This window comes from Carya illinoinensis, chromosome 13, assembly GCF_018687715.1.
Source record: "Carya illinoinensis cultivar Pawnee chromosome 13, C.illinoinensisPawnee_v1, whole genome shotgun sequence".
In the NCBI taxonomy this organism is placed as follows: domain Eukaryota; kingdom Viridiplantae; phylum Streptophyta; class Magnoliopsida; order Fagales; family Juglandaceae; genus Carya; species Carya illinoinensis.
This window is the reverse complement of record NC_056764.1, coordinates 399,883-417,138: the sequence shown is the minus strand read 5'-3', so window position 1 is coordinate 417,138 and position 17,256 is coordinate 399,883. Positions and strand designations below refer to the sequence as shown.

Sequence of the window (17,256 nt, the reverse complement as noted above, 5' to 3'; positions counted from 1 at the left end):
GGGGACCATGCTACTAATAATGGTCGTTTTCTTTTCTCTAATAAAAGTGAAGCATGCTTGTACAATGATGGGAATCTGCTCATCTTAACACATGAAAATTAAATTAATTCCCACTAAAACCAAAAAATAAATAAATAACCCAAAGTCCATGATGGTTAGAAATCAATAGTTTGCTCTTATTATGTTATCAAATCATTTGCTACCAGTAGAGTTAGTATTCTGGGCCCCTAAATGCATCTATTTACTTATTTTAACCCACTAATCACGAAGTTATGGTGAAGGTTTCGATCCAAAGATACTAAACAAGATCGGGTTGAAACCGTGTGGCAATAGTAGAGTAAACTATGGGACATTTGGGGGTCTAAAAACTCCACTATAGGCTATATAGCAGTAGATACATCAATGCAGTTAGAACGAAAAACAAAGTGAGACAACACAGTTAGCAACTTAGGTCCAAAGAGGACAATATCCAAGTGTGTGAAGTAGAAGAAGTGCCATACATGAGGTTGATCACTAGCTTCCATATTAATGTATCTTCGGATTTAAGTTGGAAAATGGGGGCAACATGAGCATTCGGATTTAAATAACTAGTTAAAATTAAAATTAAAACAAAGTTAGGGGTTGTCTAGGCCCCATCTGGCTGGACGAAAGGATTGGCAATCTCATCAGTACCATCTGTGGGGGACACAAGCATTACAGCGGTTCCCCTGCAAACCTGCATCACCATAACCTCAAATCTATTACCTCCGCCAAAACAAAACAAAACAAAAAGATATAGATGCAAGTGAATATACAAACCTTGGGGGGAGGGGGGGCAAAAAATAATAGACATTCATGTCTGTTTTAAGCTTTTGCCTGCACATCTTTTTAAACATTTCATGGATATAATGGCTCAAAGTAGCTTCTTTCTCCACATTCAATATATTTAACTTCACCCCCCCCTAGCTTCGAAATATGTCCATTTTTTAGTAATCAGCCATTGAATCCAAACTTTTACATTTCCTTGTCTAATGCAACATAGAAAAAACAAGATGCTGGATTGAGCTTCTTTCTTTCTTAATGATTCAAAATTCATATCATTGAGTCCCGACATTTTCTTGCTGGCAACAATTTGAGAACAAAAATAAAATAAAAGATAAAGATAAAATGCAGGCACAGGGAGCAAGTTTGAAAGCAAATATATTGACAAGACGGCCAGAATTAATGCACAATAAGTAACTAGAGATAAGCAGCAATTTAAAGATGTCTTTAAGCAATTAATGTACTGGCAGATTCAGAACAAATTTATTTAGCATTGTCCTTGTATCCAAAATTTCAAGCCTCGATGAAGATGATAGTCTATTACACAACTTGCTTATCAAAAAATAGATCGACATGACCATTAGGTTGATCTGATGGTTTTGGAAAGTTAAAATCTCAGTGTCATCTAACAATTATTAAAATCTTTCAAGAGGAAAACAAAAAGGTCAAGCACTTTTCAGACTAAATGGTCCAAAAGCTTCAAAAGGAATGTGCCGTGCAACACCAATATTTGAAATTTATGCTTTTCATTACAAGCTGATATGCTAGACATTCATATTCATGAAAAACTAAGTATAGTGGAAGAGAACATACTATAAGGCCTAGACGCCTGGTCTGATCAGTAGTCTTCAGTGGATCATCAGGATCTGCAGAACAAGGGCAAACATTCTGAGACAATTTGTCTAATCTATGTCAGAAGGTGTATACATGATAGTATTGGATAAAGCTTGGTTTCAGAGAGAAGGCAAGTTATCATGGTGCTAAAAAAACAATACTAAATACACATCCATGGTGCACTGCATTTAGGCCTTGTCATCATTTGTCAAATGATTTAGGTTGGAACAAAGTGTGAACGAATACTGTGTTAAAAGTGGGTGCAGATATGCCCATGAACCAATAATGACACGACCACTTCGACCCATTGGCCCATCACACATATATATATATCTTTTTTCTTTTCTGATTTGTAAAATAAAGGATAACAAACTAATAAATTTGCTTTGAAGTATGTATTTCCTAATCTTTTTAGGATTGCTAGAGATAAAAGGGCTGCAGTGGCTGATTGTTATTAGTTCTCTAACAACATGCTTCATTGGATTGTGGAATTTAACAGAGATGAGCAGGACTGGGAAGTGGATGAAGTATCTGATTTTTTTGGAAGATTATACGATATGAAGATTGATCAGATTAGGGAGGATAGGCTGCTGTGGGTGCAAAATAATAATTACAGATTTTCTGTGAAATCTTAGTACAAGGTGTTATCTAGTCAGGGTGTTTATGACTATCCCTGGAAATATATTTGGAGGGCCAAGGTGCCTAGCAAAGTTGCTTTCGTTTGTTGGCTGGTGTCTCTTGGGAAAATTCTAACCACAGATAATTTGAGGAAGAGAGGGATACTGCTGGTTGATTGGTGTTAAACGGTTTCAGCATGTGGAGTCGTGTTCCGAGGTTCACTCCTTGGAGTGGGCCTGAAGGGCCCTGTCTTAGTGAGATTCTGTGTCATAAAAAATGGGCATAAGCCTCCAAGCAAGGTAAATCATGAGTTTCCTTAGGTCTAACCTCATATTATGTGCCTGTGAGCTCTAAAAGCCATTTAAATTTTGGTAATCAATTTGATAAGTTCAAAATTTTAATAATCTTCCCTAGGATGCAACATGGCCGTTTTTCCAAATGGGCCATGAAAACCAGGCATGTCTCTTCCCAAGCTTCTCTCACCTCATTTCTTGTTTATATGCCAAAATAAAGAAGGAAGAAAATCCCATTAGTGTCAAGTGAGGCACTTTGCCACCTTCAGTAACATGTTAGGACAGTTAAGCCAATATAGTCACCATTTTAAGCCAAGTTCTGTAATGATTAAGAAGCTCTAGGGGCATTATTACCTTTCAATTCTTGTACATAAATATCAACTGTCCACAACAACTTCATGAATAAACATGTTCAAGTTTTTGAGAGGAGAAATCCAAGTGCTAAAGCACGAACCTCCATTACTGATGGAAATGCCTGTTCAGAAACCGAGCTCTTATAATATGGAATTCCCTATTGACTCAATTTTGAATTGAATTATGGAATTCTCTCCCAGAGCTGAGAAAGTAAAATGTGGCGAAAAGCTAAAAATCAAAATTACATCCACACAAACCATCTGAGACAGATGTGACTTTTTTTTGTTGATTTCCCTAACTTCATGGGGGGGAAAATGCTTCAGTTTGAACCTTCAGGTGTTGCTTGAAGCAAAAAAAGTTGACAGTGACAAAATAAAAACAAGTATATCAGTAACCCCAAGGGGTTGGCCAAAGTGGTGAAGGCATTGGTCTTAGGGTATCACTCCCTTCAAGGTCTGATATTCAACACCTAATGGGTGCAAACAATCCTTTGGGACCACAATCCCAGATGAAAAGCTAGCGATTTAACCCGTTCCGTGAAGGGAAACTTCCGAGAGTGCGGTGCAAGAGACCAGGGTTTACTCTGTAGGGTGGGTCCAAAGGGGCCTTGGAGAGGTTCCCCAACATTAAAAGGAAAAAAGAAGAAGAAGAGGAGGAGAGTATATCAGTGTTATGTGGTTTTCATGCATAACAATCCTTTGGGACCACACCCCCGGATGAAAAGCTAGCGATTTAACCCATTCCATGTACGGAAACTTCCGAGAGTGTGGTGTAAGAGACTAGGGTTTACTCTACAGGGTGGGTCCAAAGTGGCCTTGGAGAGGTTCCCCGACATTAAAAGGAAAAAAGAAGAAGAAGAAGAAGAAGAGAGTATATCAGTGTTATGTGGTTTTCACGCACAGAGAACATGAAAATGTCAAAATATATATGCCTACAATAATTTATATAAAAGAACAAGGAATACAACACTGTTAGAGTGTTGCATGGAAACCATGGTGAATTTGTCCTCCTCACAGTAATAACAATAGGGAAATTATTATCAACATTAGCTTGCACAATAAAGATAATAATGCAACCATATCAGTTAAGTAATTTGAGCAGATGCATTCAAACCACACAGCTTACCAGTCTGACCACACAAACACAGTCATAAAAAATTTACAGTGAGCCATGAAATAAGTACCTCTTGTAAACTCTATCGCTTCGTCCAGAACAAGGTTTAGTAATTGGTCATATCCTTTTAGAGTCCCAGTCACTGTAATCCGGTAGAAAAAAGAGATACATAGTCGGATTGGATCGTTAATAAAAACCAAATACCCAAAAAATGGCTGTTTGATATAAAAATGCCACTTTTCAAAGCATTGAAAACCCAAATAAAGGAAATAATACGGAGAAGTTTTCATCCAAAATTACATAACCGAAGCAGTTTTCATTTTTTTAGCTTTGCATTTGAGCTCTCTAAAGCAATAATTATATGCTAATTGTTATTCAGCTTGTGCATTACGCACCAACCAATTTATTATGCATTAACGAATAGATAAGTGAAAGCTTAGTAGCACGAAGTGACCTTGTCTACCACCAGTGAGCTTGACTTGGACACCTTTGTCCACAAACTTTGCCAAGTCCAAAACCGTTTCCTTCCTGCTTCCCGACTGAATCACAAGATCATTTAGAAAAAGAGGAAAGCGAACATAAATTTCCAACAAAGTAAAAAACGAAAACAAATATTCTTTGGGTTACTGAAGCTGAAACTGAAACTAAAAAGCGCACAAATAGAGAGACTTTACCATATCTTAATCGGGTTTGCTCAGTTACTATTTAGATTTTGAAGAATCGAAAAAAGCAGGAGCTTTCCAAAGAACCCTGAAAGCCCAAGTGAATCAAGGATGACGAAGGGAATCAAAAAATTGATATTCGAACAAGAAAAGGAAAAGGGCGTGTTTGACTGTAAGTGGGAGTAAAAATGAAGAAATTATGGTAGCTTAAACGTGCCTCTGGGAATGAAGGGGGAAAGGCAACGGGGGAGAGACGCAACTTGTAACGAGGAAACAGGCTGCGGTATAAATTACGAACTCGAGCCCGTTTTGGGACTATAGAGGGGGGTCCTTCCCAATTTCAATTTTCAACGAAACCACCACAAAAATTGCATTTTTTTTTTTTTTTCCTTTGATACAAGAAATTTCCAATAAACATAATAAATAAACATTAGATAAATAAATAAAATTATAAAAGTGCGTGCATAATACATATACTACACCAACTAATAAATTTTTTTTACGTACTTATTGTAGTACCTATTAAACTTAGAAGTGTCGAGGCTCGTTTCTTTGCCTTTGGGTCCTTGCTTCAGCGGCCATTTTATATATTGTCAGTTTAGATGTCTTCCAAATACGTCTCTGTGTTGTTCCTTGACATTTTGAATACTAGTTTTTAAGAAGAAAACATGTGTATTTTCGAAATCATAACTGCTAATACAGTTTTTTTTATTTAATCATCCTGATAGATGTTCGTTAAAATTAAAAAAAAATTAAATTATTTATTATATTTTATATGTTTATTTAAAAACATTATAACGACGATATAAAAATTTTAGATTTGAGAAAAGACCGAACCTAACTTATAGCATGTTGTAACGACTCTACCCTAGGAAACTGCAAATGCGTGACTGGAAGACGTATTAATGACGCCGCCATATGGAGTAATAAAGTCGAGCTATATCGCCTTGCTAAAGGTTAACTAATATAGTTACTACGGGAAGTTTCGATGTAATAACATAACATTTTGACTCTACCGCAGGGAAATATAAATCTTCCCGGCGAAGCTTTTTGTTCTAAAAAGAATATTTCCCGCTAAAATACTGTTTCTTCCGTTCCTATTCTCTCTCACTCCCTCACTCTGTCCTTCCCTTCCCATTCCCAGAAAAATTTCCAAAGATCAGTTCCCAAACAGTCTTTACGGCTCCAGTAAGGTATTTAGTCTTCCTCATCCCCCCCCCCCCCCCAAGCGGGGGGGAAGGGGGTTTCTTTGCATTTTTTTTTTTTAAAATTTATCGCTCGTTTTCCATCTTCGCTCCTTCGCTTCGTTGACCGCCTCCACCTGTTTGGTTCTTTATGATACGAGAGGAAAATAAAGAAGATAATGGTTTAAATGGATCTCAATTTTGAGTTTTGCTAGGATGTGATTTGTCGGTTCAATTCTAATAAATTCCGATACGTATTGGTCTCAATTTTTCCGCCATCGATTCTTATACGACCAAAAATTCAGTTTGTGTTTTTTACCTTCCATTCTAAGAAATTCTTTTAAAATCTCAAAGAAATATATCTGTTCCATGTTGAGATTTAATCTTAAGTATCTTTGTTTCGAGTTTCACAGATCTATAATTAAAAAATTGCGTTTTTTTTCTTGAGCTTTGCTCCCTTCTTTTAGCACCAAAACTATTAAAAAGGAATATAAAAGGTAGTTATATAAGGTTTCTATGGCATTCTACATAATTCTTTCTTTGGATTTTCTAGTCGTTTTACCGAATTTTATAATGATATTATGCTTTGCTCAGCTTATGTAGTTCACTTGTTAGGATTAGATTTTTCAAGAGAAATTTGGTATAAAGAGCGGTACGCAAATTGAATAGCGTAAAAGAATGTTATCTCTGTCATCGGGTGATCCCAAATGTTGATTAGCTTAAAATTATGCAAGTTTTTATTTTGCAAGGATAGCAAATGGTGCATTGTTGCTGTTTTAGAGATAATTTTGTCCGAACTGGATAGATCCACTTGATCAAGGATGGAAATTGAGAAGATAAGATAGGTTTGGTAGTGCAGGTCTGGCATTATTAGTTAGCATTTATTAATTTATCTGGCTCTCTAACAACTCAAAAAGCTTTTGCGAGTACAGGAAATGTTTCGTTATGGTTATTTAAGAGTGAGTTTCTTTCAAATGGATGGATCTGCCTGATCAGGGACGACAATTAAGCTAATTAAAATAGGTTTGGAGGTCGAGTCAGGCTTTAGCTTTGTATGTCGATTGGACTATTTGGTTTAAACAGAGTTCTAATCAATGGCATGGAGACACATAAGCATCTGATGAATATCTCTAGAACAAGCTTTTTTTTACCACGTAGTCCTCATAAGTAGGTAGAATTTTAAAGCATTGGGGAAATAGGGGGAAATAGGAAACTTTTGTTTTTTTGCCTTACTGGGGATTTTGCCTGCTTAAAGTTCTCTTGGAGAATCTGTTTTTGGTTGGTAATAATTGGCTATCTGAGGCCAATGCTTATGATATCTTTATGAATCTCACTCTCAATTTTCTGCTGTACTGTCAATTATTCATTAGTCCAGAGATGGAAAGGCACCTTCAAAAGTCTTCCAACCTGGGGAATCCCACTGATTGTGATGATGCAAAGTATGTCTCGGGCCTCAGTACCATTCTTGTTGCCACGATTCAGGAAGCAAAAGACAGGATTTCTCAGATAGAATATATTTTCTGCAGTCAGCTCTTCCCTAATTTCCAATCAAAATCTAAAAGCCTTCAGAAAATTTATTCCGATGCCAAGAAAGCAGCAGAAGATGCATTCAAAGAGAGAGAAAATAATCTCAAACTCCAAATAGAAAGTCTGCAACTTGAAAAGCTAGCAGCCCTTGAAGAGAACCAAGCTCTAAAGCTTGAGATGGAAAAGCCATCAAAGGACCGTGAAGGGAAGACAAACCAGTTACTTGCCGAAGTAAAAAGTCAACAACTCAAGATTGATGAGCTAGAGTGGAAGCTTAAGAAGTCATCTGTGGAGATTGATGAGGGAATGGAATTGCAAAATAGATTACTCCAATTGGTTCAATCGAAAGCATCTGCTATCGTACATGTAGGAAAACAGCTGAAAGAGTATGAAGAAAAGACAAATGAGCTTCTTTCTGAAGTGGCTAGGCTTCAGGAAAAAGTTGATGAGCTCCAAGAGGAGCTTAGAAGAAAGACTGAGAAAGTAGCAGAGGGAAAGGAGTTGCAAGAAAATTTATTCAAAAAGATTGCGTCACTTGGCTCGGAAATTCTGGCTAATGAACAGAAACTGACTGATAATGGAAAAGAGAAAAAATCACTTATGAGCAAATTGGAATGTTTGGAGGATAATGCTAGTAAACTTCAAGAGGAACTTGAAAAAAAGACTTGTGAAGTTGAGGAGGGAAGAAAATTACAAAACCAATTACTTCAACAAATTGATTTGAATAACACGGAAATGTCAAAGAACAAACAGCAGTTGCAGGAGTGTGAGAAAGAGAAGAAGCTGCTTCTGGCCAAAGTAACCGTTTTAGAAGGGAAAATTAATGAGTTGCAGGTAAGTCTTAGAGGAAAGAGCAGTGAGGTGGCAGAAGGAAGGGATTCATATAAAAAGTTACTTCAACAAATTGACAAGAAAACCTCTGAGTTACTGGCTGAGAAGAAGAGAAGAATGGAAAATATTAATTCTTACAAAAAGCTGAAATCTCAATACAACTTCCTCTGCTTGAGGTTTGGTCTTACCCCGGAGAATATGCTCCCCCAAAGTGATTCGTTGAGGCATAATCAGGTTTCAGTAACTTCCCGCGGTAAGACTTTTACTTCTGTGCTTTCAATTTTTTGCTTCTCTTTTGAATTTTATCTTCTATTTATGCTTTTTTGCTAAATATCTTCTATTTATCCTATTATGAAGCATATATAGCTGCATAGATATGATTGCTGAATTTTGATGCTGATCTACTGGTACTTCAACTGTAGCTTAGAAGTATCTAATGGGCACACTTTACATGATTATTTACAATGGATGTGGACTGGTATTGTGTAGATATTAGGATGGCTGGCATCATTCTTTCTAAATGCGTCTATTGTCTGGTATTGTAGATCCTGCAAACAAAGTTTTAGACACTTTTGTAGCTCCTTGTGACACAAATAAAGTGATGTACGACAATTGTTTTAGTGGAAGCTCGGAGGATGAGAAAGGAGCCAAATTAGTTGAACCCATGAGCTCTGGCTCTCCAGCTTCCTGTTTCCCTGTTGCACCATATCTGTCCAATGTAAGATCTGCCCCAGTAGCTGGTTCAAAAAGGCCAGCATCTCGTTGGAGAGATACAAGGTCAGGTCAATGCCAAGGTGGGCCTGAACCATATGACGATTTTCTTGCTACTCCTTTAGAGAACATCAGAGGAAACTTGAACAAAGCCATGAAGGAACAAGTTCGAGATTCTCCAGTCCCTATTCAGAAAGACGGGAATTTCGACTACTCAGATGATGAAACACAAGATATGAATGTTGAATGCTGCCCACAAAAGCAGCAGATGGCAGTTCCAATGGCTGGAAGAAAAGGTTTCAAATATGTTGAAACAGTAAGAAAGAAAGCTGATCGTGAAAACTTGAAAGGAATTGAATGCAAGCAGTGTAAGAAGTTTTATGATGCTGTACTACCTGATGATGGGGGATCAGACACCAGTGGTAATCAAGGGAATTTCCGCTGCGAACATCATGAAGGTGTTTCTAGGCATCGGTATAAGTATGCTCCTCCTATGACCCCTGAAGGATTTTGGAATATTGGATTTGAATCTGAAATGTCATAGCATTCTTGAGCTAAAGTTTTTTCATAGCATTGTTGGTCCAGTATGAACCAAAAGAGGGAACACTACCTAAAAGGTGGACCATACACAACCATAGTTTCAAAATGATCCTTCAAGAATATCCACCAGAATTTACCCTTAGTCTCATATAGCTTTGAGTTGCATTCAACTGCATATTCTTATTATTTTAACTTCTGTTGTATCATCCAGGCATGTACCCGGTTACTTTCCCTATTCTTCAAATAAATATTTTCTGGTCAAGAGATAAATGTATTGCATAGCCAATACTAAAGAATCAAATAATTTAGAAATTACTTGATTCCTAAATTGGGTAGTTAGAGTTTTCTATACAATGTCTGAGGTGTAAAACTCCTACTTTCTGTGGAGGGTGGTCAAATTCTTTTACTATGAAAATGTCCAGTGCAATATCACAAGGTTCCTTGATCATACATTGAAAAACAAAAGAATTTTTTAAATTGTTAAGCAGGTGAAGGTTGAAAATCTTGTGGTGACTTCCATGTTAACATTTCTCAGCCAATCAAAATTTTCTATGTGATTGATGGAATGCAGATTCAATTTGTTGCTAGTGTTCACTGGAATCGAATTCGAATAGTGGGCAAGGATGTTAGGCACGCGTATCAATTATGATAACCATCATGTTAGTATACTCCTGATTCGGTTAATTAATTAGAATTATTTATCTAATCTTGTGACTTTAGAAATCTTATGCTCAGTTACACACACACACACACAGCTCTCCAATTATTAAAGAAGAACAAGGTAGGATTCTGTAATTTGTCTTTGATTCGGTTCACATGGTAGGCTTTGTGGAGGTATATGTCAATGGACTTCTTGTTGGGTTCTTGGGTTCCAGTGTGTTCCAGTGTGTTGGGCCTCTAGTTCAACATGGTTCCAGACTAAATAGCATACTGCAAAATTTGGTACCTTTGCTCATTTAGTTAAAAGGGCCCAAAAAGTTAAATTGTTTATTATATTTTATATGAGAATTTAAAAAAGTTGTAATAATAAATTGAGATGAGATGAGTTTTTTAGTTTTGGTTAACCAAACAATGTCTTAAGAATAATGATAGTCTTGCAACTAGTTTACTACCAGTTCACAACTTAGGTATTAAAAGAGTTTAAAAAATTAATAAATAATTATGTAAATTAGTTTTTATAATTTTATAAAATAAAATACGACTTTAACTTTCTCAATATTATTTTTTAAAATTATCGTTAAAATATTTTATTTATTTTCATTTAATTTTTTTACTTAGTAGTTAAAAAAATAATTATTAGTAAAGTTATATGTATTTTTAAATTTTTTTTATTAGTTAAAGATGTTAAAAAAATATTTAAAATAAAATGATAAAATAGAAATAATTTTATCAGTTTTATTAGTTATAAACTGATGTAATTGTAAAATAATTTTATTATCTTAATTGTAAATTGGTTGGAAGGGTATCATTGTCCAAAGAGAAACTCTGGATGCAGTCGTTTTGAGTAAACGGCTTGTAAGCGGCTCGGCCACGTGGATTAAATCGAAGACGCACCGTTTTGACCCCACAAAGCTGTTTTCCCTCTCGATTCACCCCCTTCTCTCATTTCCCTCTCGCTCTCTCTCTCCTTCTCCAGTTCGCCGCCCTCCTCTCATTTCCCTCTCACTCTCTCTCTCCTTCTCCAGTTTGCCCTCGATTCAGTCCCTTCTCTCCTTTCCCTCTCGCTCTCTCTCTCTCTCTCTCTCTCTCTCTCTCTCTCTCTCTCTCTCTCTCTCTCTCTCTCTCTCTCTCTCTCTCTCTCTCTCTCTCTCTCGTGTGCCTTCAATCGTTTCCATTCTCTCGTTTCCCTCTACTTCTCCCTCTCTCTCTGTGATATCTCACATTCCGTTTCGCTCCTCTGTTGATTCAGTCCCTTCGGATTCTCGAGTCCATCGTGATCTCCGAAGGATAGCTTGAGTCCGGCGGACTGAGAAGTGTCAGCCATGACCGAGGTTCTCCCATTTGCAAAACCCTAGCCCTAACCACAAAATATGTAACCCTAACCCTAATTTTTCCCAGCCCAGATCTTACCGTAACCCTAATTTTTCCCAAACCCTAACCAGCCCAGATCTTACCCTAACCTAACCCTAACCCTAACCATTTGCAAAACCCTAACTCAAATCGAACGCGATTTCCCTAACTCTTCTCAAAGACCGAAACCAAAATACTCTGAGCAGCCTAGATCTAACCCTAAACCTTTATCCAGAAGCTGTCCAGGTTATTTGCTAATTTTATATTACTGTATTTGTGCAATAATCTCGTAGTGTATTTATGTATTTCCCCTTACATCTCTCTGTTTATGCATATTTGGGCTTTGATAATATCTCTCTTTGTGTATTTATGTATAAACCATGGTGATATCTCTCTGTATTTACATATTGGGCTTTGATAATATCACTGGATGTGTAGTTATGTATAATCCATGGTGATGTCTCTCTGTTTATGCATATTTGGGCTTTGATAATATCTCTCTTTGTGTATTTATGTATAAACCATGGTGATATCTCTCTGTATTTACATATTGGGCTTTGATAATATCACTGTATGCATATTGGGCTTTGATAATATCACTGGATGTGTAGTTATGTATAATCCATGGTGATGTCTCTCTGTTTATGCATATTTGGGCTTTGATAATATCTCTCTGTGTGTATTTATGTATAAACCATGGTGATATCTCTCTGTATTTACATATTGGGCTTTGATAATATCACTGGATGTGTATTTATGTATAAACCATGGTGATATCTCTCTGTATTTACATTTTGGGCTATGATAATATCTCTCTGTGTGTATTTATGTATAAACCATGGTGATGTCTCTCTGTTTATGCATATTGGGCTTTGATAATATCTCCCTGTATTTATTTATGTATAAACCATGGTGATGTCTCTCTGTATTTACATTTTGGACTATGATAATATCTCTCTGTGTGTATTTATGTATAAACCATGGTGATGTCTCTCTGTTTATGCATATTGGGCTTTGATAATATCTCTCTGTGTTTATTTATGTATAAACCATGGTGATGTCTCTCTGTATTTACATTTTGGGCTTTGATAATCTCTCTCTGTGTATTGGTATTGCCCCTTACATCTCTCTGTTTATGCATATTGGGATTTGATAAATGGTGATACCTGGATGTGTATTTATGCATTTCCCCTTATATCTCTCTGTTTATGCATGTTGGGATTTGATAAAACAGCTTACACTTGTGTATTGATATTTCTGTAGATGCATTTTGTTTAACCTGTTTGGGATTTGAAAAAACTCCTTTGAATTATTTGTTTTCATGGCATTCTCAAACTGCAGTTTATATTTCTTATCCCATGCACATATCTACTGTTTGATTTTCAGTTCTTAACCAGTTTATGTTATATATACTTATAACATACTGATCTGTGGGGTCGTTTACATACAATATCCATGATAGCAAATGAGTTCTGCTTCTCAGTCCGGGTCAAGTTTGGAGAGACTACTTTGCTATTGTGGCTCCCAAGCGAAGCTAAGGATTTCTGGAAAAGCGAACTCTTTTGGTAGAAGATTTTTCAACTGTCCAAACTATAAGATGAAAAAACAATGTGACTTTTTTGAGTGGATTGATATTCAAAGTGAGCAGAACAGTTGTTGTAAATTGACGCTGGAGTTAGCTGAACGGAGGCACGACAGAGTACTTAATGAGCGGCTACGCATCGAACAAGTCAAATTCAATGCATTGGAGAAGAAGTACAAGGGAGTCTTCAATGTATTAATCCTGACTTGGTTTTTTTTAGTAATAGTTTGTGGTGTAATTTTGATGTATCCAGTGTCTGTGTATGAATCTCGGCCAATGCTACGACTGATGTAGCTCCGGTTGTATTTGTTTAACCACTAGTATCTCATTTTATGTACTGTTGATCTCCAAGAATGTTTGGAGAACATTCAGACTTCTGGAATATTGGTAATTTTGATGTATTAACGTGTTGGTCATTATGGCCTCACATCAATGTTGTAGTGAGGTGTACTGAACCTGTGACTATTTGGGTTGTAACTGCAATTGATTTATGACTAAGTAATGGAGGTGATCCAGCTGTTTATTATGTTTGTTTTTGGACTGAGCAGTTTAGAAGATTGTAAAACATCTTTGGCATTTCAAATTGATTTCAAATTCAACGTATCTCCATAGTACTAGGAGTCTTCAAATGACCAAGATATGTGGTGTCGTTTACATTCAAATGACCGTGTATTTGCAATCATGGCATTCGGGCATAACCGTGTATACAACAGCGCACCATCAAAAGTCATATGTTGATACAAACTCAGGCACCAAAATATTACCATTCACATCTGCATCAAACATATACGCATATTTGTGTCAAGCATGATTACTACACCTGCCCAACAAGCACGACTACTACACCAAATAGTAAGGGTCATTCACAGCTGCTTGTTAAACGGAATTTTTTAACCACTTTGCCTACTACTGCCCCGTTTGGGTAGATCTTCAGTACCTCATCTAAATTGAGATAACCTCATCTAAATAATCCACTGATAATATTTCTTCATGACCTGTAATATTGACATAATTAAAACTGCAGTTTATACCCACTGTTTCCATCTCCATCCTTTAACACAAATTTCTATACTAGATTTTGGCAAATCACCTACTCCTTGCCACACAAAAAAAATGACCAAAAATCGAACAATGATATCCACATTCATAATTACATTATTGACAGAAAATCCTGTCCTCACATCATGAACCAGTTTAGTCAAACTCTTGTGACCCATCTCCACCCAAAGAGCTCCGGTTGTGGTCCATCCAATCAAAAAATATCTGATCAACAAAAGTTAGCCAACAGATCAATCTCTTGGAAATATTACAAGTGATATGTAAATTAAAAAAATCCACAAAGCTTACACTTTCTTGACTGGAAAGTATGGGATGAGGTTGTGTGGTTCCAATATTGTTAAACTCCACAGAATGATCTAGAACTTGCTGTATCCACCATAAACTTTCTAATCACGATTCATACTTTTAATAAAGCATTAAACTAGTAGCCAAAAAGTGCACTATGTTCTACTACCTGCAGTTGAACAGGATGGGTGAGGTCTACTTCTGATGGCCCAAATAAATTCCTTCGAGTGAGCATGGGTGCTGTATCCCTCTCATCAAAGAAAGTCATGGGCGTGCCCATGGATCCTGTATCCCTCTCATCTCGCTAACAATTAATAAAAAAAACATCGACATGAATAAAAGTTCCAAATAAAGCCATTTCTTAACCTGAAACCCTAACTCAATAAGTTATTACAATTTATTGTTGCACCCAAAATAGGTCAAATCGACGCACCTGTTTGCGCTTTCCTCCAACTTGCATTTTCTTCTGTTTGGCTTTAAGCTTCCTCATGTCTATCTCCATCCTAGATGCTCTTCTAAGAGATGGGGGTCTTCCTTTCCCTCTGACAATAAGTGGACTCTTTACTTGTTGGGACCCACCAACTGCAGTCTCACTTGTCGTACATCCAGATTCCAAACCTGTTTATGGTAAGGAGATGTTAAATAGTTCAAAAATGAATAATTATACAAATTGTGACCAAAATACGCAGAATTTTCACTCGAGAAAATCCACAAGTGAAAAGGTACGTCGAGCTCGAACCTGTTTGGGTAGTAGATACGGGACGCTGGTTCTGACGATATGTAACAGTCATCTCCTCAATCCTTTTCTTTGCATCTTCAAATTGCTCATCTGAATCCACCGCATAATCTATCATCTCATAACACAAATTCAACAGGATTGTGTGTCTATTACCATTTGCAATCTGATCCCCTGCATCGTAGCTACTTCGGATCAACGTGTATCTCCTCTTGATGTCCTTCCTCCATCGATCTAAAATGTACTGGTTTGGCAATGACTTTATACCATTAGCTTTGAATGCAGCCAAAATATGCCTACACAGTATCCCTCTCATCTGAAATAACCCACATGAATACTTGGCATTGCAGTCATCCACAGTAAACTCCACTGAATATGTAACCTATTTTGTGAACTCCTGAATACGGACTTCATCTTCTACCAAGTACCTCCTATTTACACCATTAGATGCCTGTATTGATATTTCCAAATCAATCAGACCGATTACTTGCTGTTGGACTTCCTTAAATTTATTGTTGGTGTACAGCTCTTGAAATTTCTTTTCAATTAGAGATCTTGATACTCAGGGAATGGTGCCGCTGAATGACTGGAATTCCGCCTGATTTTCATTTTCAATCTTTTTCTTCAATGCATTGTCAAACTGGTCAACAAACTCTTTCAAGTTTTTCTTTGAATGGACATAACCATCAAAAAACGCATTCATACTCTCGCTGCGCTGGGTTGTACTCATTCCAGCCCAAAAGTGCTCTTTCAGGAAAACCGGTACCCAATGCTCACGCTCAATGTATAAACTTGTCAACCATGCATTCTCATGTAAGTCGTATGTATTAATAAACCCAGCCCAACAATTTTCAAACTCCTCAATCGTCTGTGTGTCATACACACATTTCATCAGCTCTGTTTTCAACCCAAGTCGGTATGTCGCATATGATCCAAGCTTCTCGGGGACTTTCTTAAGTATATGCCATAGGCAAAATCTATGTCGCGCTTCAGGAAAGACAATAGCAATGGCATTTTTCATTGCTCTGTCTTGATCAGTAATAATAGCCTTCGGAGCTATTCCATCCATACACTGCAACCAGGTTTGGAACAGCCATGTAAATGTCGCCGTGTCCTCACTGGAAATCAATCCAGCTCCCAAAAGAATCGACTGCCCGTGATGGTTTACACCAACAAATGGTGCAAAGGGCATCCCATACCTATTAGTCAGATATGTGGTGTCGAATGTCACGACATCACCAAAATACTTATAGGCTGCCCGACTACGTGGATCGGCCCAAAAAATATTTTTTAACCGCCCGTCATCGTCTAAATCCATCAACGCAAAAAAGCCGTTATTCTTAAACTGCATCCTCATAAAATAATCACGAAGTGCTCCAGCTCCACCTGCACCAAGTCGCAGATGTCGGGCTTTGTCGATGTAATTGCGACAATCCTTTTCTAAAAATGGGAGATTCTCAAAGCCACCTGCGCCAACCACGAGAGATCTGTAACTCTTGTTCATTCGGATGCCAGCTAAGTCATTTGTGTCTAGGACTCTTTTAACGGTCTCACTAACTTCTCGATTACACTGAAAGAAGCGGGATTTCTGTGGGCTGATTACATGATTATGTGCGTTATTCACTGTTGTCAACCGCATCTTTCCCTCAATTCTTAGTGCATTAATCCGGGCCTTACAGTTAGTCTTGCCCGTCGGACGTGGGTTCGCCGGATTGGAACTCTTAATCCGGGCATTCCCTCCACGTGCACAACCAAGGGTGACATATCTGACACTTTGATCATCAGCCCTCTCACTCCTTTGTGTCATCACCCCAAACCCACTACTTTTTGCATACTGTTTATAATAGACCAACAGATCTTTAAACGTATTGAACTCCATCCCTGACTTCAGCTCCTCAATGATATCATCACCACCATCCGACGATGTGACTACATGTGGTGTACCGGGGGAAACAGGTTGAGTTACAAAATCATCTGCTCTATCTGGGCGAAATTCTTTATCAACAATATCGACAGTACATGCTGCTTCAATTTCATCACAATCGGGTCTAATTTCTTCACCAAATCTTTCGCTGGTCGCAGAGCTAGTAGTGAAAAATGGCCTTGCCGGTTCCAT

The 17,256-nt window shown here is 37.4% G+C and overlaps 4 protein-coding genes across 6 annotated transcripts; 1 reads left to right on the top strand and 3 right to left on the bottom strand.

Annotated features, from left to right (window-relative positions):
• Positions 1-426: 426 nt before the first annotated feature.
• On the bottom strand, positions 427-4,972 carry LOC122291904 (sm-like protein LSM7). Its single transcript, XM_043099941.1, has 6 exons — positions 4,893-4,972; positions 4,688-4,763; positions 4,468-4,552; positions 4,084-4,155; positions 1,615-1,667; positions 427-715 (listed from the first exon to the last, which is right to left on the bottom strand). Exons 2-6 carry the CDS (start codon positions 4,688-4,690, stop codon positions 626-628), a joined length of 303 nt encoding a protein of 100 aa, XP_042955875.1. The 5' UTR covers positions 4,691-4,763; positions 4,893-4,972; the 3' UTR covers positions 427-625.
• A 718-nt stretch (positions 4,973-5,690) lies between these two features.
• LOC122291208 (protein gamma response 1) lies at positions 5,691-9,844 on the top strand. 3 transcript variants are annotated; one of them, XM_043098850.1, is made up of 3 exons: positions 5,691-5,868; positions 7,235-8,470; positions 8,763-9,822. In XM_043098850.1, the coding sequence occupies exons 2-3, from the start codon at positions 7,237-7,239 to the stop codon at positions 9,470-9,472; spliced, it is 1,944 nt and encodes a 647-aa protein (XP_042954784.1). In that variant the 5' UTR covers positions 5,691-5,868; positions 7,235-7,236; the 3' UTR covers positions 9,473-9,822. The 3 variants fall into 3 exon arrangements, with proteins under 3 accessions (XP_042954784.1, XP_042954783.1, XP_042954785.1); XM_043098849.1 differs by having other exon boundaries at positions 5,692-5,868; positions 7,230-8,470; XM_043098851.1 differs by lacking the exon at positions 5,691-5,868 and having other exon boundaries at positions 7,075-8,470; positions 8,763-9,844.
• A 4,957-nt stretch (positions 9,845-14,801) lies between these two features.
• On the bottom strand, positions 14,802-15,456 carry LOC122292112 (protein FAR1-RELATED SEQUENCE 3-like). The gene is made up of 2 exons (XM_043100336.1): positions 15,144-15,456; positions 14,802-15,022 (listed from the first exon to the last, which is right to left on the bottom strand). Exons 1-2 carry the CDS (start codon positions 15,454-15,456, stop codon positions 14,802-14,804), a joined length of 534 nt encoding a protein of 177 aa, XP_042956270.1.
• Positions 15,457-15,702: 246 nt separating this feature from the next.
• On the bottom strand, positions 15,703-17,256 carry LOC122292111 (protein FAR-RED IMPAIRED RESPONSE 1-like). Its single transcript, XM_043100335.1, has 2 exons — positions 16,372-17,256; positions 15,703-16,212 (listed from the first exon to the last, which is right to left on the bottom strand). Exons 1-2 carry the CDS (start codon positions 17,254-17,256, stop codon positions 15,703-15,705), a joined length of 1,395 nt encoding a protein of 464 aa, XP_042956269.1.

What these genes read in the sequence shown, in the direction of transcription:
- LOC122292111 (XM_043100335.1), bottom strand. Translation starts at nt 17,256, where the DNA reads ATGGAACCGGCAAGGCCATTTTTCACTACTAGCTCTGCGACCAGCGAA. An exon ending in ATAAGTATTTTGGTGATGTC is followed by an intron (nt 16,213 to 16,371) that starts GTGACATTCGAC and finishes ACCTGGTTGCAG; the next exon opens with TGTATGGATGGAATAGCTCC.
- LOC122291904 (XM_043099941.1), bottom strand. An exon ending in AGCGATAGAGTTTACAAGAG is followed by an intron (nt 1,668 to 4,083) that starts GTACTTATTTCA and finishes CTTGTTCTGCAG; the next exon opens with ATCCTGATGATCCACTGAAG. An exon ending in CCAGGCGTCTAGGCCTTATA is followed by an intron (nt 716 to 1,614) that starts GTATGTTCTCTT and finishes ATGGTGATGCAG; the next exon opens with GTTTGCAGGGGAACCGCTGT.
- LOC122292112 (XM_043100336.1), bottom strand. Translation starts at nt 15,456, where the DNA reads ATGAGAGGGATACTGTGTAGGCATATTTTGGCTGCATTCAAAGCTAAT. An exon ending in CGTATCTACTACCCAAACAG is followed by an intron (nt 15,023 to 15,143) that starts GTTCGAGCTCGA and finishes TACCATAAACAG; the next exon opens with GTTTGGAATCTGGATGTACG.
- LOC122291208 (XM_043098851.1), top strand. Translation starts at nt 7,183, where the DNA reads ATGAATCTCACTCTCAATTTTCTGCTGTACTGTCAATTATTCATTAGT. An exon ending in GGTTTCAGTAACTTCCCGCG is followed by an intron (nt 8,471 to 8,762) that starts GTAAGACTTTTA and finishes CTGGTATTGTAG; the next exon opens with ATCCTGCAAACAAAGTTTTA.